The following is a 25,168-nucleotide window of genomic DNA, read 5'->3' as shown; positions in this document are numbered from 1 at the left end:
GTCTTTTATCACCAATCCAATATGGCGGTAATACACGTGGCTCTGGGCCGGCAGTTTCCCCCCTGTTATTATGAGGCATGGCCAGGTCAGTTTATTTCAGTTCAGCGTCTATCAAAAATGTGTTATATTGTTCATAATTGTAACCTAGAGTGTTAAAATAGCAGCTTGTGGGTACAGCTTCACTAGACTAAAACGTGTGTAGCATCAGTGGCAGAATATGGACATTGCCCTCACTTCTGCTTTTACTTAGCTTTTGTTTTTTATCTTCCTTTAGGTCATTTCCCCTTATTTACCCAATATGTCATCACGTATTAATAACTTACGGACTGAATCTGATTAAAAGTGCATTTGTGTGCGCTAACGTACATTTTACATACTTCAAATCAACTCTCACATGTGCGATACATTAAATATTGATCCAGAAAGTTCTACAATTATTTGTTTTATCCCAGAGGCCCTGTAAGTCAATCAACATCACAATTTCCATTAATGAATCCAGTCATATTTTCAACATCTTTTTCTACCCCAATCACCAAAGCGTCTTTCATAAAGCAAAAAGTTAAACGCATTAGCTCACATACTTGAAGTGCCTCCAGCTTGTCTGTAGTCTCATTTTCTATCTGTGTTTATATTGACTTTGGCATTTGCTCATAGTCTTTCTCCTCAAGTTGATTGGAACCCATTTGTTAAACCAGCAATGATTATTTATGTGTTTTGCCCTGGTATTCATTTTGGAAAGCATTGCCAATCTCAATTACACAATCGTTTGTGGCTTGGAGGCAGCAGATGCTCTACACACAGATAATGCTAACGACATGTTTGAAAGGTGAGATAAAATGCTGATTGCTTGAGATGGCTTTCTAAACACAAATGGCAGTTGGGACCACAAAAGTCTGAAGTAATGCAATAATCGCACATCACATCTGGAATGGCTCTGGATGTAACGTTATTGATATTCCTCTAACCTTAACCTCGGCTGTGGTCTGGGCGCTGCTGTGTGGCATTTCTGATTAAATTCTGCACGGACCGATGACGCCCGCTCGTCTTCAGGCAGCTAACGGTTTGCCAAGTGCATGTATGAAAACACATGTGCAGAAGTGGTACCTACACTGTCTGTTTAACAACTTTATAATAACAGGGTTGGTATTGTTATTATTATATTGTCCCAAACTCTAATGTAATTTTTGGGCATTCAAATGGCACACTATCAAAGTACTGGGATGCAAATTTATATGCTACAATAAAGATGATGATCCTAACGGTTGGTTTAAATAATAAAGTCCACAGCACACAGCAGCTTGGCTCAATACAAATCAATATTTCATTGTTATAGTCTAGCTCTACAACACATCTTCTGCACTGCTCAAATACGCTGCAATAGGGCAACAAAATGGCTACTGTACGGATCTTCGGTCTTTCTTAACCTAATATGTCCACTTTCTGTGCTGTGTTTTTCCATTATAAATCCTGATATCTCCGTTTGCTTTGAGCGCTGTGTGGCAGTGTGCTTTGTCCATGTACTTTTCAATCAGCACATTCCTGAATTTCATTGTTTTCCTGGAACTGTGATGAGCACAGTCCAAGTGACAGTCACATATATTTAGTCTTTGGAAATCCTGCGTTGTCGTCCTTGACTGATAATGATTAAATAATTATACTTTTGCTCATACTTCTATCCTTAAAATGACTACAGTAGAAGATGACATCCTAAATGAGAAGATTGGCACTGTTAAAGCTGTAAAGGCAAAACAGAGTATTTAGACATAAATCTACATTACAGCGCAGTAAAGTTTTTTTTTTTTTTTTTTAATGTAGTCGAGCTGTTGTAAAAAGATAATGATGCCATTAGACCAGGTACATAAAACTTACAAAGTGAAAGTTGTAAAGATGTTGTTTATTATGTTCACACAAAAGTGTATTTTTGTTGTTTTCTTCCATTGTGTTGGACTGTTGTGTCGAGTAAATCACAGTCTGAGCACATAACATGTTATTGATTTTAAACCATGCACTTTTATGTGAACTAACACATAAATACAAGGGGCTTAATGCTCATTAATAATTTCACCCTTTCACCATTAGCTGTCACCTTAGCTTTCAGGCTTCACAATTTCATATCTCTGCAATTTATGATTTTATTTACAATTTCTTTACATCAGATTTTTTGGAGAGGAGAGTGGTCCAATCGGTCAAACACCCAAAGGCCAGTCTACACACCCTGACGTATAGTCACATATAGTTATGATTATGTTCTTCAAATAAGGTGGTATATGTTAATATGATTAAATACTACCAGGTACATGTTTTAGGTAGAGGTACCAACTACTCTGACTGTCAATAAAGATACACATTGTACCGTTTATTCTATAAACTCCCAAAGAGTGTGTAAAATAAGAGGCATAACAGAAAGGCGAGGTCTTGTGCAATTTTGCACCATTCAGTTTTGTGTATTCACAGCAAAACTATCTCACTTCTTCTCTGATGTAGAGTCAGATAGGCCTAATGTTTGAATGCAGTTTACCCACTCTTATCTTAAAGAGGCTTTTCCCAGAGATTAGACCTGATTCTATTGACTTCTGAAACACAATTGACAGAAAATGAAAGTTTTTTTTTTACAGTGATAAGAGTGGGCTCCATACATTAAACAGAGGAGCAGAACAAAGAGTGTCCCAGTGGACCTGCCAGAGCCACAAACCACGATGTGAGCCTGATAGGTTAGGACTGCGTCAGCCCCTGATCTGAGGGGCTTTCATCTACAGAGCACCATCTCTCTGCATGTTAATGTGTTTATACACACAGCAGTACATGTGAGCTCAACCCCGATATACGCCTGTCCATGTTATGTCCATGTAAAATGAATCAACTCCTTCTCTCATCTATTTTGTTTATACCATGGCACAACCTCAGACCTTGGACCTTATTTGGACCTTAACATCAGAAGTCGAGGTGAGCGCAGGTTAAAATAGGAGGAGAAGAATGTCACATGTGTTGTGTCATAAATATACAGACAAGAAACAGCATTTTCACAGAGCCACGAGTTTATAAAAGAGTATGCACTAAAACTGAGTAGCTCTCGGAACAAAGCTCATAAAGTGCATGTTTATTCTCATTTCAGCAGTAAAGCGTTTAGAGCTCCTCCCTGACCGGCGTTTCACTGCTCTGTGGAGGACTGCTGCAGACACACAAGATAAAGACAAAATCCCCCAAAGTTCTGCCTGAGTTACACAAACTGATCAGCGTTCAAGCATTTATAAGAGCACCATGTGTTTGTAATTAAAATCTCATAAAATTGACTGCAACTTGTGCTGTTAGTGAAGTCCATTAAGTTCTATTAAGCAATGTTCAGCCAACAACACAAATGACTTACTTTTGCAACAATTTGACTCATATCTAATGGGAATCTCTCTCTACTCGTGGGACAAATTATAAGTTATTTTTTAAAACCGGGGTTCTTTTTTAAAACTCCGGGTTGTTTCTCGTTTCTCATTAGGACCAGTTCAGTATAAGAATAACAGTACAGTATAGCATTAATGAAATCACTATTTGAGTTGGTTGAATTATTTTAGTCTTCTCTCAGATTCTTAAAGCTACATGGGTTGTGCACTTTGAACGAAATCCATATATAACAGAAAAATCACAATGTTTTGCAGCCCGTTACATCAATGTCACCTCACTTGGCTGTAAAAACATTGATGATTTGACGTGAAATACGCCAAATACAAAAACAACAAGAACATTTTCAACCAGAACAGCAGCCAATCACTAAATATTGTGAGGAAAAAACAACTACACTCGCGTTTATCTGTATTTTTTCCATCATTGTACAGACGTCATATGTAAAAGTCTAGTTAGTGTACATAAACATAGTCACGGGCCCTGGCATTAGCTGCATATAATGACGGGACGGGGGCGCACACACTACCTCATACATCCACAGGTAATCAAATATGACTTGGCTCATATAAATGCTTTGTTGTTTTCATTTGCACCAATACTGCTCTCTGGAATGTTTCTCGTCAGATTTGTGGCTTCAATTACATTCACAGACCTTGTTATTTTTCCAGTGTGGGCAACCTTTGAGAAACAGCTTAACAAGGGCCAGTGTGTGCTACAGTCAGGCCAAACCAAACAAATGGGCGACACTACGCTCAAATAAATTGTTTTCCAAATTGCGCGGATCCAATTTTGATTTGATAACTTGCGCGGTTACATAAGTGATACGTTTTTGTGATTTGTTTTTTTAGATGCAGAGAAGAGAAATTGTAGGCTACAGAGTTATGCAAAAGATGAGTGTTTTTCTCAAAGTCAAATGTATATCAGCGTGTGTGTGTTTGTGAAAAAGAAAGAGTATATTTTGTTTGTGAGAGAGAGAGAGAGAGAGTGTGTGTGTGTTTGTGCGTGTGTGAAGGGGTGTGTTTGTGTGTGCGTGAGAGAGAGAGTATGTGTTTGTGAGAGAGAGAATGTGTTTGTGAGAGAGAGAGAGAGAGAGAGAGAGAGAGTGTGTGTGTGTTTGTGCGTGTGTGAAGGGGTGTGTTTGTGTGTGCGTGAGAGAGAGTGTGTGTTTGTGAGAGAGGGGGTGTGTTTGTGTGTGTGTGAAGGGGTGTGTTTGTGTGTGCATGAGAGAGAGAGTGTGTGTGTTTGTGAGAGAGAGTGGGTGTGTCTGTGTGTGTGAAAGTGTGTGTGTGAGAGAGTGTGTGTTTGTGAGAGAGGGGGTGTGTTTGTGTGTGTGAGAGAGTGTGTGTTTGTGAGAGAGAGTGTGTGTTTGTATGTGTGAGAGTGTGTGTTTGTGGGTGCGTGAGTGAGAGAGTGTGTGTGTTTGTGAGAGGGTGTGTGTGTGTTTGTGTGTGTGAGTGAGAGTGTGCGTTTGTGTGTGTGAGAGAGTGTGTGTTTGTGTGCGTGAGATGGGGTGTGTTTGTGAGAGAGAGAGTGTGCATTTGTGTGTGTAAGAGGGGGTGTGTTGGGGTGTGTGTGTGTGTGTGTGAGTGTGTGCTTGTGTGTGAGAGAGAGTATGTGTTTGTGTGTGAGAATGTGTGTTTGTCTGTGTGTGAGTGTGTGTTTGTGAGAGAGAGTGTGTGTTTGTGTGTGTGAGAGAGTGTGGGTTTGTGTTTGTGAGAGAGAGAAAGTGTGTGTGTGTGTTTGTGAGAGAGAGAAAGTGTGTGTGTTTGTGTGAGAAAGAGTGTGTGTGCCTGTGAGAGAGAGCAAGGGAAAGAGAGAGCAAAAAGAGAAAATGAGACATAGAGAGCTTTATATCTCCAAATGCTACAGAATCCCATAAAGCACAGTATAATTGCATTTACAAATGTGTCTAGAGCCACAACAAAACTAATCACTTGGTCATTGGCCCATTACTGCTGTTACACATTTTCACTGCACTCCACACTCGTGTAAATTACAAAGATTCCAATATTTTCAGCCACACAGCTATAAATTATAATAGTCCGTGAAGATGTGACCTTAGGGTTCATATTTTTACAAAACCTGCAATTTAACTGTAATCTTTCGCACATGCTCCGTCCATATATCACCTGGAGCTATAGGAGCAAAAACACCAGCTGAAAACACAGGCCAATTTGTTTTGCATGTGTTAACACTGCGGGTGATGAAGACTTGGATTAGGTCCCATTTTGAGCAAGTGAATGATGAAAACGTCTGGTTGATTGAGACGGCACATACACCAAAGACATATCTGTAATAAACTGATTCTGTCTGGTCTGGCCGTTTTATGATCGATGTTTTTTTAAATTATTCTAAAATAGTTTTTTTCTGGGGGTGGATCATGGTTCATCGTCTGGAGGCTTTATATTTATAACAGGAGCACAGAATTCATTCATCTTAGACTAAAAGTGCATTGAACCCAGTGCGTGTTAAAGATGCATTATGTAACTTCTCTGATGGAGGGTACACTGTCTGTTGTCTCCATGGAGATGTTATTGGTTTGGTGGTAATATTAAAGATATTATTAATATATCTGTCTTGTTATATTATTCAAAAAATACATTGAAAACCATGCATTCATACAGTGTGAGTAAGTTCGCCTCTCCACAGGTCTGACTCATAACTTGACATGGTTTCATCGCCTGCTTGTTTACATGAAGATAGATAATGATATACTGTGAGATCATTCAAGCAAACATGTGGATGGTGAACCCTCCAGCAGAAAAGTTACACAGTGCACCTTTAAATTGTAAAGAAAAATGTAGTTTTGTATTTTCGCTGTAACTGTGATGTTATGGAATTATCAACAGATGAAGGAACATGAAGAAATAAGTGAAAATCATCACTCTAATTCCTAGTGAACTCCAAAATCAACAAACCCTTTTACCTACAACAAATAACAGCCCACACTAAAACTGAAATTTTGAACCTCAAATACACTCATGTTTGTGCAAGACCACTGTATTTTCCCTTTTCAGGTTGTCCTGGTTACAAAGATTTCAATGTCAGTTTTTCATTGAAATGCAACTCAAATAAGAGTATTTTGGAACAGTTATGCCATCACTAAATAGCTCAGAATAATGAGACACACTGAGCAGATACCAACACTATTCACCTCCGTGCTGCACTTTCTCACACACCTCAGAGAAGTTTGAGCCAATAAAAACAACATTCAGTTTTATTTTGTGTGTTCAACAGGTGCCATTTGTCAAGGTTGTGGCTCTGCGCTTTTGATTTTAAAAACATTACAGCAGGTTTCTATTATTTAAAGGCATTCATCGGTCAATATGAGGCACAGGTCTGCGGAAGGGTCATCTGCAGAGGTTTGAGGAATGGAGGCCTGTGTAGGAGGTCTTTTGATGTGGAAACAGAGAAGGCTCCTATGGACACACTATACATCACTGAAAACTATGCAACTATGCTACTGTAACGTTTAATGGATATCAACTTAAATATTATGTTAGACTTGTGTGGGTTCAAGGAAAAAAAACACAAAACGATCATCCGACAATATGTATCCAAATGATATTACGTGACCTTCCAAAACTGTAATCTTTTCTTATAAAAATAAATAAATACTTTAAATACTTTTACATTTTTCCTGTATTAACTATAACATAAGGACAGATAATACTTCCTGTACTTCAGTAATTGTAATATTTGCAGACATTTTACCGTATGACTGGTGGCCATATTGTTTTTTTTCTATCCTTTTAATTCTAACCCTCCTCTTCCACTTTATTCAGCTACGTTGCTTCCATTAACTGAACTCAAGTAGTTTTTATTATGTTAATGTTTTATTTATTTATTCATTATCTGTTGCATCTATACATTTCCATAGTACAAACCTTGAATGCACCTTGGCTATCCCCACATCAGCTGCTTCTCCTCCACAAGTGCAGGCGCTTATTATTTTCCATTGCTATTGTTTGTATGTATCCGTGGTGTATTTAATTTGCTTATCTCAGAACATAATCCTTATTTTAATTACTCAGAGGGGCCAGTAATGAGCTCCTCATTTGCATATACACTACGTCTTAGCATATTTCTCATCACTTATTACCCTTAGCGTTGTTTGCGTCCCAAGAGGTAGGGCTGCGAGCTACGTTTAGCAATCATTATTTTTTCAAGACAATTTGAATCAGAAAAAAAAACAAAAACAAAAACGATGCAATTCCAACTGTACTGGTGAAATTAGAAATATATAAAGCGTTGGCAAAAATAGTACTTGCTCTATGGTGAATGATCCAGCACTGTTCATAGGTTTTACCATCTGGATAACTTTTGAATTGTGAATTGTTAATTACCATGGCAACTGTCCTGTTTTTTCATCACGCTAAAATCCATGGCTTTTCTATTCATGGCTTTCCTTTTATACGCAACACTTTGAGAATATTTTCCCATTCAAGAGACATAATATTTTGTTTTAAATTATTAATCACTATAAAAGCCGTCCTAATTTCTCATCATTCTGAAACCCGAGGATAGGGTCAGCAGAGAGCGTGAGCATTTGAAGGATCTCTCGCTGTGACAATAAGAGATGAGAGGAGGACATGAGGCCAGAGGACACAGAGGAGGAAGTAACATGAAAGAGACAGAGCCCTTGAAGAGTCCTTGCGACTTGCTGAGGTGGAGGTTTAACTCAGCTTTTGGCAAGCAAAAAGAAACGCTTTTACTTTGTTGATTTTCTCGACCAAACCAAGCTGTCTAAATAGTGAGTAATAACACGGAGGAACCTTGGGCTTGCATTAGTGCTGTGCATTTAATCACATTTTAACTCAGATTGAGATTCAGTCGTTTCTTATTGTCAGTGATCAGCTTGGGTCCTTTTTAATCGATGTGTCTACAGTCGACCCTCTGTTAGTAAAACCATGTCGTTTGGAGAAAAAAAACTTAGTATTAAATGGAATTGATTAAAAATGTGTATTGTTTCTGAACAGATTGTGAGTTTGTGTCAAATTGCCCAGTCCAGCTCTATCTTGCAATAATAAACCGTTAATAATTTTTGGAGCATAAAAGCTGTTGACCCTCAAACATCCAAATAGAAAACATAATTTCATACTTTTACAAAAATGAATACTTTTGTCCCTGACCAAACATGTATCTTTATATAATCAGTCTTTCTTCAAAACTCTTCATACAAATGTTATTATGCAACTACACTCTATGACACAAGGAAAGGTCAATAACAATAACCTTTATACAATAAAACACTCATGTCCTCTCATTGTTTTAAGGTCATTGCTTTGTTGAGTCTTTGAATTGTGAAGTGGTGTACACAACACATCGAGACACAATGTGAACTTTTTAAACCAAGCACGACACGGCCACTAACCTCAAGATCCGACCATGAGGCACCAATCAGGTCTGAGCATGGCTGTCACATGACTCATTTATATTGAGTACACCACTGCGTTTATGCTGGATCTCTGCAAGGTGACAGTAGTAGTTGGTAAATTCACAGTGGAAAAAAACAACAAAAAAAGGTCCATGGTTCCACTTAATATTAGTGTATTTGATAAGTCTTAAAGTGGGACCACCTAAACTCCACCCACAACCACAACCGGGAAAGTACCTGCAGGATTAAAGAAAAGAGTGAGGGGGGAGAAGGGATGGGGTGTGGATATATAAGGTACAATGTGGCTGGTATCCACACTTCAAACTCCAGAAACACCTGGCAGTTCTGTGTAATATCATGTAGTACAGTACATGAAATTGCAGTGGCAATGCTATTAAAATACCAAATACACAGTTTAGTAGCAAAAAACTGATTTAGTGTTTAATTCCACTTTAATTAAGCAACATAGCTAACCTCTTTGGATAAGTTTTTTGAGGTCAAAATAATTTATTTGGTTGGCATTTCAAAATTACAACAAAAATATATATTTAAAGGAGATAACGCTCAATTATTGTTATCTTAATTTGCAGCGTGGGCTGTATTAACAATTTGCAGATGTGACAGATAATGGATAAAGGAAGCCTGGCTTGCATCATATAGCCTTAGTGCATTGCATCATGGGAAACCATACGGTGCCCTTTATCTCCGTAGAAGATGAGACCGCACCATATTAAGTCTGTCTGCTGTGGTAGAGGACCTCCTGCTGCTTCTGTCTGTCTCTGTTCCTCTATTAGGGTTCAACTTCTGTGGCACTACATTCCTCACACTCGCACTTCCACTGAAAACAAAACACTGTGTCAGCTTTATATGCTCGCATTTCCTCTAAACCACAGCAATTAGACCTTACCACCACTGTAAATTTGCCAAACTAATTTCCCCTTCCCCTACCACACAACCGAGGAGCTGGTGCCCTCAAAGTGACGCCATGACAACAACTGTCTTATCACTGTCCATTGATGTTTTTCAGCAAGACCTCAATTAGCCAGTGATTGCGTCCCACTGTTGCAACAGTCAAAACACCAGCTATTCTTCGGAAAATATTTTCACAGCACCGTAATTGCTTCCATCTGTAGCTACACAGTGTCATTACGGCTGAGAGAGTTCACGGCTAAAAATGCGTGATTCACCAATGAAGGCTGTGTGTACGCTTTTCGGGGCGCATCGCAAAAGGCTTTTGTCAACAGGAGGCTGTTGGAACAATACAGGGGGTGTGACAGAGCGTGACGCCTGGTGTAACTGTCTCGACTTTCGTGTTGACAATTGAAATCGGTGGCAAGTGGCACGAGAAGCAGCAGGAATGCTAAATGCTTTTTGATTGAATGTGACCAGTGATGTTACATGGTCTGTGTGCTGCAGACATCTAGAGTCAAACACAAAACTGAATTCAAATAAGGAGTAATAGGATTTAGGGCAAAAAACACCATTACATTTTTCATCATTTCTTTGTCCTCAGATATTAACTGGCCAATGTCATCAAATAAATAATACATTTATATAAATAAAATATTAATGACATTGTAGCAAAATTTGTCCAAAATAGAGCTCCTGAAACTGCAGTTTGAAAGGTTGCTCAGAGTAAATCGCAATGGCTGCCAACTCTGTCATTTAGCAGTTCATTATTCAGTCTTCCTCTCTCAAACATTAATACTCCTAGATGAGTTTGAACATAGTTCTGCAATAAAAACATAAATTGGAAATCTAATCACAATTTAAATGAGTAAAAAATGCTATTCGACCCTTATTCAGCCTCGCCCACATTTGCCTCTAAGTGCTGCAAACTGTGCTTTGTTTGTGGTGTTTTTTTCGGTTAAGAGGAAATCCCATTCTTTTCAATGGTGAATTTGAACTTCACCTAAAAAGTCTGATATAAAGTAGTCTTTATTTGGGTAAAATGTTGTATGTTCATGTGACCAACAAGTGAAGACCTCACCGATTCTCTGGGAGGCTTTAAAACAGCTCTGTAGACCGAATAAAACGTATTTAATGTCAAAGTCCCCAACCCCATACAAAATAATACAACCCAAATGACTATGGCAGCGCCCACGGCAATGTCCGGAGTAAGATGAATAATACCGTTTTGAGGAAGTGGAATAAGTAAATCAGAGAGTTAGGTAAATTTAGATGTAGGACCAGAGAACAAAGTGTTGACATGTTCCTTTTCTACAGGGCTGTGAACGGTAAAAGAAAAACTTGGGTCAATGACAAGAATGATAAGCCATTTTCCATGGAATGCAACAGGAAAAGGTTGGAAGTTGGACGCCCCATTAAGTCCACGTTTATTCTGTAACCGATATGCCTGTCAGCGCAGGTCACAACCCGGCAAAACTGAAGGCAACCAATCAACACCAAGCACCACCCCAGTGTAAGCAGATCTGACAAGTCACACTCAAAGCCTATCACGATGTTTATGGAAGCAGGGTGGATTACTGCAGAGGCATTCACACACCTCGCTAACGCAATCAGAGTTAGTTAGTCCGCACTTTGCTCTTGCTCAAACATTATTAAACACAAGTAGGTAGAAATCCAGCTGCACGTTTCCATGTCAACTGTGTGAAAATTTTCAAGGGCACACAAACACATCACGAGTTTAACGACTTTATTTTTCTCCCACACGAATTTAAAAGACAAAATGAGAAATGAAAGTACGTCGATCAAATAGGAAATTAATAGTTTAACGATGGGAGGCTTACAATATGAGAAGGTGGAGTCGAGACAGGCGCGGTAATGGCTAAACCCATCACACCTGACAGCTCCGTAATGGGCTCAAACTTTTTCAACAGAAGAGAAAAGAGAAAGTAGTCAGCTGTTTACATGTACAGAACAAGATTACGGTTAGTTTTGTTTATAACAGGGATCTCCAACCTTTAACTACCACTGCAGTATTTCTGAATTATAGATATTGTACTAAATAACTCAAATTTTAGGCCTAACTTTGTGCACAAATAACTAGATAACGGTTTATGTTTTACAGGCATCTAGCTGTACTGCGTCTAATTCATTTTATTTATTTTATCATTTATTTGAATAGGGACAGATACAACAAACACAGATTGACATTTCAGTAATCTGATGCGAGTATCTCAGTGTTTACAGCTTAAGATAATTCGCACCACCAGTCCCCACAAGGCCTTTCAAAACTGTTCAAATTTCACAAAAAAGCAGTGGGATTAGCTGTAGAAGAAGCAATAAATACAGTGAATTTGTCAAGAGAATCAAATCAAATCAAACAAGGCCCGGTGTGCCTTTTATATTTGCTTTTCTAGCTCTCTGGCATTTTCATTTTGTATCATGTGGTAAAGGTAGGTCACCAGAGGAAATAGTTTAGAGACACCTGGCGTATAAACTCATATAAAGGTGGAATCTCTACAAATGTACAAGAATAATGCATTTCCACTATTCAGTCCAAGAGATCCGTAATGATCTGCAAATAATGGTTTTAGTTTAGTTTTAGGAGAATCTCGATGTTCAGTTGAGATTTTAGAATCAGTCAAATGTGAAAAGAAAATGAATGTTACCCACAATAGAGCAGAAATAACACTTACACTTCACTACGCTTATACGTTTTACATAATTTTGAGATGGTCTTTTGTTATAAACCATAAGCTCGATATCTGAATTTTACATTTCCTCACTCATAATATTATCAATAATTCTATCATCTTAAGTTTATGCAATAATAGGCAAAGGTTCGGGTTAAAGAGAATGTGGTTATGTTAATTGCTGCAATCCCTCAAAATGGTATAGTATTGTATTAACCAAGACAATAGGAGCGATGCTGGTGCCAGGTTATGTCATAAAGGCTGATTTACACCTGTAGATTCAATGTATTTAGATAAACTGACCACAAATGAATAAAAACAGATATATCCTAGGCTCACATTGTTCAAATACTATTCTAAAAACAGCCAAAGACAATCACATGCACTGTTATCCGCTCCCCTTAGCCCCTTCCACCCTCCATTGAGGCTCTACATATGCACACGCACACACATTTTACATTCGAAGTGCGCCATGCAAACAAAAGTTTCAAATATTTTAACATACAAAATCTTTCGGTGATGCTGTTTTACATGGCGATCTGTAAACATAATAGCTCATATCCACTCGCATTAAAATAGTGCTTATCCAAGATCACCTTTTTCTACTTTAAATACACTCCCGTATTACATTCATGTCTGATTTACTTTAGCAAAGCCTCTACAAGTAAACAAAACTATGCAAGTCCACGTTTGTATTTCCATTGATTTCACCCAAGGCTTTTTGCCATAAACTTTGCCTCCTGCTCTTTGAACTTGTATCTGCGGTAAACTGTGGTGTGAGCAGGTGGAAACAAGCACAACAGCTGTGTCATTTTACAGCCCTCGGCCAAAAACCCGCTCGGTTCGGGCCCATAATCTCTGCACGCGCTCATAATGGGAGCCAGATATTGTTCCTGACCTCACCGCTTTCATCACAACGTCCCACTCACCACACATTGTCTCAATTAGACGCCGTGTGCTCCCAAACCAGGCTTTGATCAGCGGGGGATTAGTTATACGGCATGGGCCTACATACTAATATTTGATTTCCCGGCTCTTGTTTGTGTTCCTTGTTTAATAAATTCATTGGAGGCAGTGACTTATTCTGAGTTGTACAAAATTAAGCACATGAGTGAGAACAGAACATTGTGGTAGCAGCACAGAGGAAAGATTGAGGAAATAAACAAGCTTCCACAGTACAAAGTAACTAACAACACATCCAGGACGTCCAAGGTGAGTAAATATAATGGCCTATCTTGGCAAACTAAGAAGGCAAAATATAATGAGAATTTAAACTGGTAATGAAAAGAGTACATGGAACTAACAGCTCATTTCATGTTTTGGACAGTGAAATGGTATGTTAGTGTTTTTCAGGTGGTAGATGCTCATGTTTTTGCTATAGGGTTAATCCTCATTTGGAAGTACTTTACAGATCGTTTAATCTTATTTGAAACCTGGGTAACATTTTAGACCACATTAACCATAATTGACTCATGATATAGTCCAGGTTTAAATCCAGCGGTACTCCAAATTCCAAATATTATCTTAGCTGGTACTTAATGTGAAAAGCTTGAGAACCACTCGAGTCTATGTGGAGGAGAAATGTAAGTATCACTATGAGGGTGGAAATATGAAGAAGAAGGTCTATGAGAAGTAGAAGAAGACCTAGAAGAAGAAGAAGAAGAAGAAGGCCTTTAAGAAGAAGTAGAAGACCTATTAGAAGAAGTAGAAGACCTATAAGAAGAAGAAGAAGATCTATAAGAAGAAGTAGAAGATCTATAAAAAGAAGAAGACCTATAAGAAGAAGAAGGCCTATAAGAAGTAGAAGAAGGCCTATAAGAAGAAGTAGAAGACCTATTAGAAGAAGTAGAAGACCTATTAGAAGAAGTAGAAGACCTATAAGAAGAAGAAGAAGATCTTTAAGAAGTAGAAGATCTATAAGAAGAAGTAGAAGATCTATAAAAAGAAGACCTATAAGAAGAAGAAGATCTATAAGAAGAAGTAGAAGATCTATAAAAAGAAGAAGACCTATAAGAAGAAGGCCTATAAGAAGTAGAAGAAGGCCTATAAGAAGAAGTAGAAGACCTATTAGAAGAAGTAGAAGACCTATAAGAAGAAGAAGATCTTTAAGAAGTAGAAGATCTATAAGAAGAAGTAGAAGATCTATAAAAAGAAGACCTATAAGAAGAAGAAGGCCTATAAGAAGAAGTAGAAGACCTATTAGAAGAAGTAGAAGACCTATAAGAAGAAGTAGAAGAACTATAAAAAGAAGAAGACCTATAAGAAGAAGAAGGCCTATAAGAAGTAGAAGAAGGCCTATAAGAAGAAGTAGAAGACCTATAAGAAGAACACCTAGAAGACGTAGGAGAAGAAGACCTAGAAGAAGAAAAAGAAGGCCTGTGAGAAGTAAAAGCAGACCTATGAGAAAAAGAAGTAGGCCTATGAAAAGTACATTACCAAATTAAATTTATGAATATGCTGTGGCAGAAAATGATTTGCAGTGAATTGGTACTGAGGCGTGTTTTGTTTTAAAATAAAGTCCGATGCTTTGAGCATGTGTTTTGAGGGTTTGTGTTATATACTGTAGAAGGATTCTGGGCTTTTTACGGGAACACCTAAAAGAGGATTCTGTAAAATAACACAGAAAAGACATCTTGTTGCAATAATACTATATTCAGTTTCTTTGTGTGTTTTGGATCTGTTTTAATTGAGTTTTATTCAAGGCGTCCTATGGACAGCTGTTGTATATAAGCTCTTTGTTAGCACTGTGTATGTTTGTGCCAATATATCTATTATGCCCACATCACGTAAATAAAAAACTAATTTAATCTGAGAGAAATCCAATGCAGGATAATTGATGCCAGGGCGTATCGTGTGAGCTCGATGATGTCATTGGCGTTTGGTCACGGTGGTGTATGTGGGTCAGCCTCTCTGCTTTTGGTGCAGTCTGAAATATATGATACTGGCCAAGACAGGCAACTTTATTAATGGGTTAGAGGGCATCTGAAGCACTGTTGCTGGTGTATTTATTAAAAAGTTCATTTTAACTTTTAATATGTCTGAATTGTCTCTGTGAAGCAAGACAAATGCTAAAATGCTTGCAACTCATAGAGTCTACTCTGTGCCTGTGACAATACTGAAATGTACCATCTACATTCTGGGTAACTGAGAAACTGAAAAAATACAATTACAATTTATCACAAAAAGCTAACAGGCTTATCAGAAAAAACTGCCACAAATGCATAAGCTGGATATGTATTTTTTTTTTAGACCCACTTCACTTTAAGTTGTGCCTTAATCATATTTCAGAATCTGAATCAATTTTATCATATAGTTAATAAAGTCTAGACCTAATAGTTGATACTTCAGTGATGATTTTCATATTTTGTGCATATTTTCAAGTTCATAGCATGAGTAAATTAAGCACTCAGACCTGTCATTTTGCCCCTTGTCAGCTTTGTGACACAGGAGAAGTCACTGGCACTTTATACCCTTTGCCTCGTCATAGCAACCATGAAAACAGCAGCTCCCTCCTCTGTCCACTACTACCCATCCTTACACCATACTGCAGCCATTTCTATAGCGTTTCACCTCATTGCACCACACCATATGTCCCCAACTATTTCAAAGTTCTGCCTGTGATCTCTCAATCTTTTACTGATCTAATTTACAATCCTATTTCTTTCCCGTTTTCCAGAATCACCCTTGATTTCTCTTCACTGGAGCAGAGATGAAAATCAATGCTCTCTTCCTCGCCTGCATGGGTCCTGTGTGGAGGAGGATGAGAGGGAGGCAGTTAGCGCGGTCCATCTATCTCCTTTTGAGCTCAATAGGACAGCGCTGGTCCTGGACTCAGTGTAGTCTCCAGACCGGAGACATGACGCACCAGTGGGACACAAGCCAGCCCTGGACTTCAGCCTAGAGTCCTTTAAAGATGAGTCTTGTGAAGTTTTAACAAGCACTTCATCAGACTGGGAGACAAATTGATTCAAGATTGACTGGCCACCTCAAAGGAATGAAGATAAGAAATAAAGAATTATAATCAACGTCAGTTATGTAAGTTGTTTGTTACCTTGGGATATTAAAACGTCTCCTTCAAATGTTTATCTTTGTGCTAGTTGAGGGGCAGAAAATGTATTTTTGGCTGCTCTAGTAAGGTAGTGTAATCATTTCATAATTTGGTGATATTGATTAAAATCCAGATTCATTTAAACTGTTTTGATTTCACTGCAGTGTGCCTCCTGCTCAACTGAACAAAACATTTACAGTTGTTCAAATATGAGGACATGACTCACAAAATGACAGTTTGATTTGAAAGATTGCACAAAATCTCCAAACAAGACTGTTTTGTCAATCCAACATGCCGTGGGGTAACAAAATGCTACAAACGCAGATGAAATACTAACCTTTTGTGGTTTTTATGTGTATTTTCAAACATAACTAAACTTGACTGACAAGTTTTTATCACAATAGCATATCACGTAAGAAAAGCAATTTTGATGGACATACAAAGACATTACAGTCCTGACGAGCCACTTCTCATAAGTGATAAGAAAACTGATGTATTATTATCAATCTAGGCAAGGCAAGTTTATTAGTATAACACAATATGTAAACAAAGTAATTCAAAGTGCTTTATAGAGTAAGAAAGACATTAAAAACACAACATAAATATCAAAACATAAATAATCATAAATAATCATCATAAAATTAACATTAATAGAGAAGAGAGATAAAACATTTCAGTCATATGCACAGCTAAACAGAACCTGAGCCTGGATTTAAATGTTGTCAAAGTAGAGGCCTGTCTCACATCTTCGGGAAGATTGTTCCAGATTTTAGCTGCATAAAACTGAAATGATATTTAGTCCTGACTCTGGGAACTAGCAGAAGGCCGGTCCTCAAAGTCCTCAAATTGTGAGATGGTTCATATGGCACTAACAAGTTGGAGATGTACTTTGGTGCTGGTCCATGGAGAGACTTGTCACAAGCAGAGCCGTTTTAAAGTCTATTCTCTGAGCCACAGGAGCCAGTGCAGAGACCTGAGCACAGGACACATGGGTGAAGTACTTCCTGGTTCTAGTCTGGAGCCAAGCAGCAGCGTCTGGATGTACTGCAGCTGTCTTAATGCTCATTTGGAGAGGCCAGTGAGCAGGCTGTTACAGTAGTCTAACCTACTGGAGACAAATGCATGGATAAGTCTCTCCAAGTCTGGTTTAGACAGTATACCGTCTAATCTAAACTGCATATTTTCAAACACTGATGCTCAAAAAGGGCCTAAAAAGTCAGAAATAACATCTAGTACAATTTTCTTGTGTAACAGAGTAAAAATCCCTTTGCTTTAATAATCTATGTAATACAATCAGCACTTTGCAAAAACACTACGCCTATTCACTGTGGCCATTGTCGGAAAATAGTGCAGTTAACAGGCCAGTCGTTAGAATTTATATTACAAGTGCTCTGAACGAGAATTAGGATGTAGGAATGCAACAGGAAAATGAGGACAGAATCAGGACTGCAGCGCACAGTTAAACCTATCTTCATTTGTCAGGGTTTACAAAACGTGAAATGAGTATTGTCTTATATAGTACCTCAAATTTTGAATCCCTTTTTCAGACTCCATAACTGTCACCTGAAGCTTATGTCTTACACAATAACTCAAAAATTCAAGATCTACCCGTTACAGCAACAGCCGCAAGGCGTACACGACGTTAGCACAAAAGCTTCCCTCTGTAAAGATTCAACTATCCTTATTTTCCCAGTGCAAAACGTTATTCCCGTCTTTTCAGCCTCCCTATAGGAGCTGTATTGTGCTGCTTCACAACAGAAAACATGAGTCTGATTCCATTATCTCTTTGGCGGAGGTGTGCTGTGAGGATCCTGATTATGGACCAGTCCAGTGAGAGGAAAATGAAGCTCAACATGCAGCTGTACAAAGACACACCTTGTTTCAGACATAAAAACAGAGAAATAAGATGTTTTTTTGTTTCCCATAGAGACTAAGAACAATAAGTGGTCTCCAATCTACCGGTCAGCACAGGCCAGTGTAGACATAATGTATTTACACACACCATGCCGGGATATCGGGTTAAAATCTACAAAGTGTGTCCCAGTAGAGTTTTACATTGTGAAGTTTTGGGTCTGTTGCAAAAAAGTAAATAGCCAGCACTTTAACCCAGCAAGTTTATCTTTGCATGTAAACTTTTATTAACAAGACCGACTTTTTGTGGCCAAACTGTAGTTCTTTTTGCAGAGGTCAATCATCAGATAAGTTTTGGACCATAACACACAACAGGATCCATTAAGAAAAAAAAAAAATTGCATAGAGTTGAACGTCATTGTGTTACTTCCCACTGGAAACATCACACAAGAACAACTGAGATGACTAGTGACGGGATTTTTGGCTCTTTTGTGGGATCTGAATTGTTTGGATCTGTTGTGGTGAAACAGCCGTTCAAAATGCTCTTTTAATATTTATTTATTTATATGACAGATGCCATTGTGACAACTCATTTTAGCAACAAACTCATCATAGAGAGAAATGACCAAGGCTCAGATTTGTTTAAAATGGTTCAAACTGAGAGTGGGAGTGTGTTTACCCTTTGAAATTATGATAATCTAAATAAAATGTTGCATTATAATGATAATAATTTAAAAACCTACTATTATTAAGATGCCAACTATGTTTTTTTGTGCACAAAGCTCTCATCCCTGCTCTGCTTCCCTGCTGATTTTTGTGTTGTTTCAGTGTTAATCAGTGTAAAAATGCATAAAAATTGGAAAGAAAAACATTTGGCTATTTAAAAAAAAAAAAGAGACTCAAGTCCAACTGTTCACATTAAGGGACAGTTTAAAAGAGCCAACTCCTTCATGAATGTCACATCACTAGAGATGACACAACAATCAACTTTAAAAACAAAATGAATGTATTAATTTAACACACCAATGGCCATATTACTTTCTCAGCATATATCCTTGTAAATGTTCTGGTGCCTGGAGCTCTGTTTCAGCTCTTTTAAATGATGGCAGACTGCAGAGATCAGTCATCATTTAAAAGAGGAAGAGTAGAGCAGACAGCTCCTTATATGGTAAAGGCATGGAGGGCTTTTAAAAGTATTTGCAGTATAGGTGACAGACTGTCATAACAAGCAGAGTGAAAATGTTCCTTTTCGTCTCAGCTTTTACACTTTGCTGAGAAAAGCTCTTTGTCTCTTAAGCAGAGGATGAGCGATGGAGGCTGTGTTAAGTGGAAACAATGAGAAGCATCACTGACAATGAAAGTGTCACACCCGAAAAGTGATATTCTGAAACATCTCCAGCATACACAGTCTATCATAATACAGCAGGCAGACAGGGAACTGCTGTGAGGGGGGTAATGGCTGTCAATACAGACTGTTAGCTCATCGACAACAGCACACCTGAGGGAACTTAGCATCTGTCAGAAGCATTCTCTCAAGAGTAACATGAGCGCAATATGCGGTACAATGTGGCAGAAAAAAGTGAGAAGGGATTTTTTATTAACTCAATCAATCATTTAAGTAGCATTTCTAGTAGCAGCAGTTCCCAACTTTTACTTACTACTGGCTCTGGAGACCCCTTGCAATCTCTGGCTCCCCTCACGTTGGAAACCACTATACTAGAGCAAAAGGGTGGGAGCTTTAACATTTTCATTTGAGACAGTCTGTCTCTGGTCTTTTGTTTTGAGATGTTCTAATAACTTAAGTTATCTCAGCTGTAACATCTGATGTTGATATTTATTGTCACACGGTGAATAAAGTTCTGAAATGTTTCACTTTATATTTACTGCAGTCATTCTGTTCTTTTGTATAGGTCTATATCAGTAAAGGAGATGAAGTGAATACATGTTAGTCTGAACCAAAGCTGATTTCTCTCTATGGTCTGCTTATTTCAGCAGTGTCTCAGATTGCATTCGAAACAGTTGAAAGCCTAAAATATTCTCTTTTATGTGATTGTTCTGACAACCCAACATTGAGCTGATAGGACTCCTGCTGAGGCTCTCTGCATTTTAGCTAATAATAAGCCTTAGTTTTGGTTGCTTAAAATAATCTGACAGTTTATTTAAAATTTATACGCTACAAAACAAAATCTCCAAAACGTGTGGGGAGGATGGGGGGCTTGTTTTTCTGTGAATGTATATGTGTTTGAACCATTACTGGCCATGGTACAGTGTCAGCCCATACTGCTGAGGGGGGGCGGGCTCTAATCTCTATGTGACCTCTAATGATGCTAAGAATTTGTTATCTGTTTGTGTAAGTGCGTTAGATTAATGTAGTTATACAATGTCAATATTTGCTTGTTGCCCTGTAGACACACAATTACGCTAGAACAATACAAACACTGTATTTTTTCCTGCCATTTGTCAACATCGAATCCAATTGTGGCTGTAACATAATTGTCTAAGTCGCCTGTTTAATTACACGCTTCCAGCTTAAGTACAGTCTGGTCCGGAGACAAACTAATTTCTTTCAAATTTTGCCATTCTCCTAAATCCACAAACACAAGAGCGATTACTCATCATGTGCTGGTAATGAAAGAGCGTTGAATATCCTGCCTTAGTCTTTCCCTCTTGTGTCCATATGCTTTTGACATATGGTCCTAATGAAGACAAATGATCTCCCCTCTATCAGCGAACACAAAGTGAGCATCCCCTGTGGCCGACCAATCAGACGGCCCGATTCAGCAAGCAGCATCAAACAGTGCACCAGTATGACGTTATGTAATATTTAGCGGTTGTGCTTTCAGGGAAAACAGCATGCATGAACTTGGTAGAACTTTTCACGCTTCAGATTTAGAGCGGAGATCAAAGAGAGGAGGTGTCTAGAGAGAATAACCAAAACTCTGAATGTAAAGACTGCACTGGTGAAGTTCTGTTCAAGATGATGAGAGGACGGGTAAAATGGGAAATGTCAAGAGGGGGGCGCTAGCAAGGGCTGGGATAATTAGGCATTTTACTGTATATGCTACAAAAGATAGAAAAAGACCCCGGGTTAGCATCAGCAGAACATTTTCATTGCAGCATTCAATCCATAAATAATAGCACGACCCTGGTTAGGCTTTGTAATGAATTTCCTGAATAGATATTGTTTTGTGTTGACGCAAATAGAGATATGAGCTGTTCTGAAATGTTCAAAATGCACATTGACAAGTTCATTATTGCTCAAATAACTGATAAAAATACAAATACACAGACACAAACAATACTTCTGTATTATAAGATCCTTTGTGGCATTGCAAACATGAACCACAAAACTGTATACTTCCTTAAACTGAACAATTTGCATGTTTCAATCCAACAATTACGACCATATTTTAATTTTCTTTGCAATGGAACCTCTTTGTGGTAACCCTGAATTTGTAGTTTGCCTTATGTTGTGGCAGACTGGTTCAAAACAAAAATACTTGCAGTTCTTCACTGGGGCTGGATTTTGAGTTATGACAGTGGAAAATCTGGGGTACTGTACTACACACTATCTTTACACAGGGATTTGTGGGCAGCTTTAAAACAAAATGAAAGTAGTAAAGTGCCTTTGCGTGCTGTATCTCTGTGGTGACTCCCGGGAGAAGTCAGATACCAGAGAGCGAAGAGACAGAGCTGGATTTGTCCCACTGTTTATTTGCAGATTTGCCCAGTCTAAACTCACACTACACTGGCATTTGCGCTTCCTTCACTTTGTATATTTGGTTGTTAGGGTTATGCTATAAATACTTTTTTCTGTGTGAGACCTACAGCAGAAGAGAGAGTTAACATCTTTACCCCTCAGACAGAAGCAGAGGGAGGGGGGGTACTCACCGTCACAGTCCCCCAGGTGGGCCACGTTCCCTTGCTCCACGTCCTGCTCAAATGGTAGTCTGCGGAGAGAGAAGACACCGGCATTAATCAGAGCACAGATACATGAAGATAAAGGGCTACATCAGTGTTTTACAGCAGAGGGCAAGTGGAGATGACAAAAGACCAGAATGGCAAGAGAGAGCTGAAAGTTTTACAAAATGTTTTAAAGGAGCGCAGTTCACATGACAGGTTATAATAATAGTTATTTATGGCTAGAACACTGGCAAATAGAGATACTTCACAAGGATGTAAACAAGGGCAAAAGCTTATCTCATTTACACAATAGTTATTATTTGACAAAGAAAAATATATGAAAACAGCTTTATTTTGTCTGATGTTTAAACCAGTGTGACGTCATCCATAGCGTTCAGCTCCAGTCAACTGAAGCTCATCGAGGTTCGCAGTTATGGGGCAAATTTGGAGCTGAGTTCTATATTTGGATTTCTGACCACAGGCATCATAGCAACCAAAGAGCCAATCTGGAGCGAGGCTGTTGAAGGTAATGCTCACATTGCCGGTTTAGCAGGGAGCGGGCGCTTAGCAATGCTGTCAATCAAACCTGTTGCTAACGCTAGTGGGAGCGACTTCAGGGAAAGAAGGGGCTTTATTGGTCTGTTATTAATGTTCATATTTTGATTTACAGACAAAATACTGAAACAAAAACACCAGGACCATGTAGCGTGGATTAATAAGAACAATTTAAGACCAAAATGATGAGCTTGACAACAGCAGTTACAGAGAGAGGGGAGACAGTTTTTAAATAAAAAGTGAATTGGCGCACCCATGCTCACTTTCTATTTTGAACGCAGTAGCTAGCAGCAGGTTAGCTATGTCCATTTATATATGCCATTTATGGTTTAAACTGACAGAAAAATGTGTTCCTTGTGTGAAAATGGTCTCTACTTTTTTGGTGGGACATTTGCATATTGATAGCATAGACAGAGAGATTCCTTTTGAGAACTCAGCTCAATTTCAACGTTTTTTCAACACTTGTCAGATGTAAAACTATGATAAATATTTAACACAGATACTATGCCATCAAACAAAGTAATAATCGGAAAAATATGAAATCTTACAGAATAGTTTTTGACTTTTTCAACTGATGCTGCTGCAGTTACAACTATATTCTATCATCATATCTACAATCTACTAGTTTTATTACCTCTATGCCATAATATACACCACTTATATTGCCACTGCTAGTACAACTACTTCTATTTCTGTTACTACTGATCGCTGCTATTACTATATTCAAAATACTAAAGCTTTTTAAACATGGACAGAATGAACACAATATAAGAACATTTTCACTCATTTAAATTTGTGTCAAAGTAGTGAAGTTAATTCAATTAGTCAACGCAGCTCTCCCTCGGGTTAAATAATACATAGACTCATCTCCATCATAACTTAAAGGAGACATTTATCCCTCCAAGGCCAATGGATAAAATAATTAATGCTGTAAATTGCATCTGGGTCAGCATACTATAGATAACATTAAGTAAATAAACATGGTATGAGGAAAATGGTTGGAGGGGTGCAGCCGTTGTAATATTGCCAAGTTCATTATTCTATTATGAAAAAGCGATGTCTCCCATAGAAACAAATAAACTGCAGCATAGGCCTGCAGCTCTAAATATTTTGAGCTTATTTATGGTTCTACTTTAAAACTCATTTCCGATGCAGGTCCAGGAGAGTGAGGAAAACTCCGCAGAATAAGCCATGATGAAGTGAGAAGGTGTAGCGGCCACAGCAGAGCACGAGCCAGGTGTGTGTGGCTAAAATAACACAGTCCCGTAATGGTTTGGATCTGGAGAACAAGAAGTGGGTTTAAATGAACAGACAGCGAGACAGAGTGTGAGAAAGTGGACAGGGAAAATCCAATGAGAGGCCACATGGGCGGAAATGGGACACTTAAGTCAAAGTGCAGCCAAATGTGTGGCCTGTGCGGTGACTATGGCTGTGTGGGGACAGTGAGTTTGCCTTATGCTGGTTTGGCACAGATGTTAGTGTTAGAGGGAGTATGGATGTGTAATTGAACATATGGGAGCACAGTATTAACAATAGGCATATACAAAGGTTGCATAATGTTAGAGTGATTGGTTTTCCTATCACTGGGCTGACCACCAACAATGTTTCTAGGTGGAACTGCTTTTTCTCAAGAATCGACAGCCCTGCCCTTAACAAGTGTCCAGGGAGTGCTATTAAATATGACTTCAGTAATACACCAAATACAACCGATTCAAAGCCAAACAAGGAAAATTATTAGTCATTATTTTGTAGTTTTTAATTGTTTTCAGCTACAGCTACTTTGTTCACATTATATCTTGTCTTGTAGTTTTTCACAGTACTTAATGCCTGAACTAGTGGTAAAAAACACGTATTACTTTGTGGGGAAGTTGGAGGCAGACAATAAAAAGTGTTTTTTACTAGACAAAATTTGTTAAAAGATGAATCTGGTTGAAAAGCAAAATAACTCAGGAAAACAACATAAACTGTTCACACATTGAAGCAGAAAATAAGCAACTTAAATCAAATCTGGCATAACAACAACCTGCACACAACTACACTGAAATTCCCCTCAAACTGACGGCTTTTATATTCACCCAGAAAGAAAGCCCACCCACTAGGTAAGTCCATCTTTCTGTACTGGTAAGTAGGAGTTAAAATTAGCACGTATATGGTTTAAAGTCCCTTAACAAATGTGTTTCAAATAAAGCTATAAACACAAAACGACTTAAATCAAACACTGAAATACATAGAAAAAAACCTCAAATGACTCCAAACAGATGACTCCTCCATATGGTCTGGTCCATGACCTCAACCAAAGATACAAAAATGTCCAACATTGGTCATGCCTCCTCTTTGACTGGAGTGGACCATGTGATCCAGATGGAATATGTATGGATTTAACTGAAATAAATGCATCTAAGTGTATTTAAATTAACAATGTGTTGTGTGGTAATTTAACTG

At 38.3% G+C, this 25,168-nt stretch overlaps 1 protein-coding gene across 2 annotated transcripts in view; it reads right to left on the bottom strand.

The window, feature by feature from the left end:
• Nucleotides 1-25,168, bottom strand: part of sema6bb (sema domain, transmembrane domain (TM), and cytoplasmic domain, (semaphorin) 6Bb) — a 163,280-nt gene that overhangs the window by 7,131 nt on the left and 130,981 nt on the right. For both annotated transcript variants that reach the window (XM_033965464.2, XM_055221269.1), the window contains one exon: nucleotides 22,160-22,218. In XM_033965464.2, the coding sequence (XP_033821355.1) occupies nucleotides 22,160-22,218 (59 nt within the window). The remainder of the gene's footprint in view (nucleotides 1-22,159; nucleotides 22,219-25,168) is intronic.

The sequence above is a fragment of the Periophthalmus magnuspinnatus genome, chromosome 4 (assembly GCF_009829125.3).
Source record: "Periophthalmus magnuspinnatus isolate fPerMag1 chromosome 4, fPerMag1.2.pri, whole genome shotgun sequence".
NCBI classification, from domain to species: domain Eukaryota; kingdom Metazoa; phylum Chordata; class Actinopteri; order Gobiiformes; family Gobiidae; genus Periophthalmus; species Periophthalmus magnuspinnatus.
The sequence above is the reverse complement of the archived record's forward strand: the minus strand, read 5'-3'. Positions and strand labels throughout refer to the sequence as shown.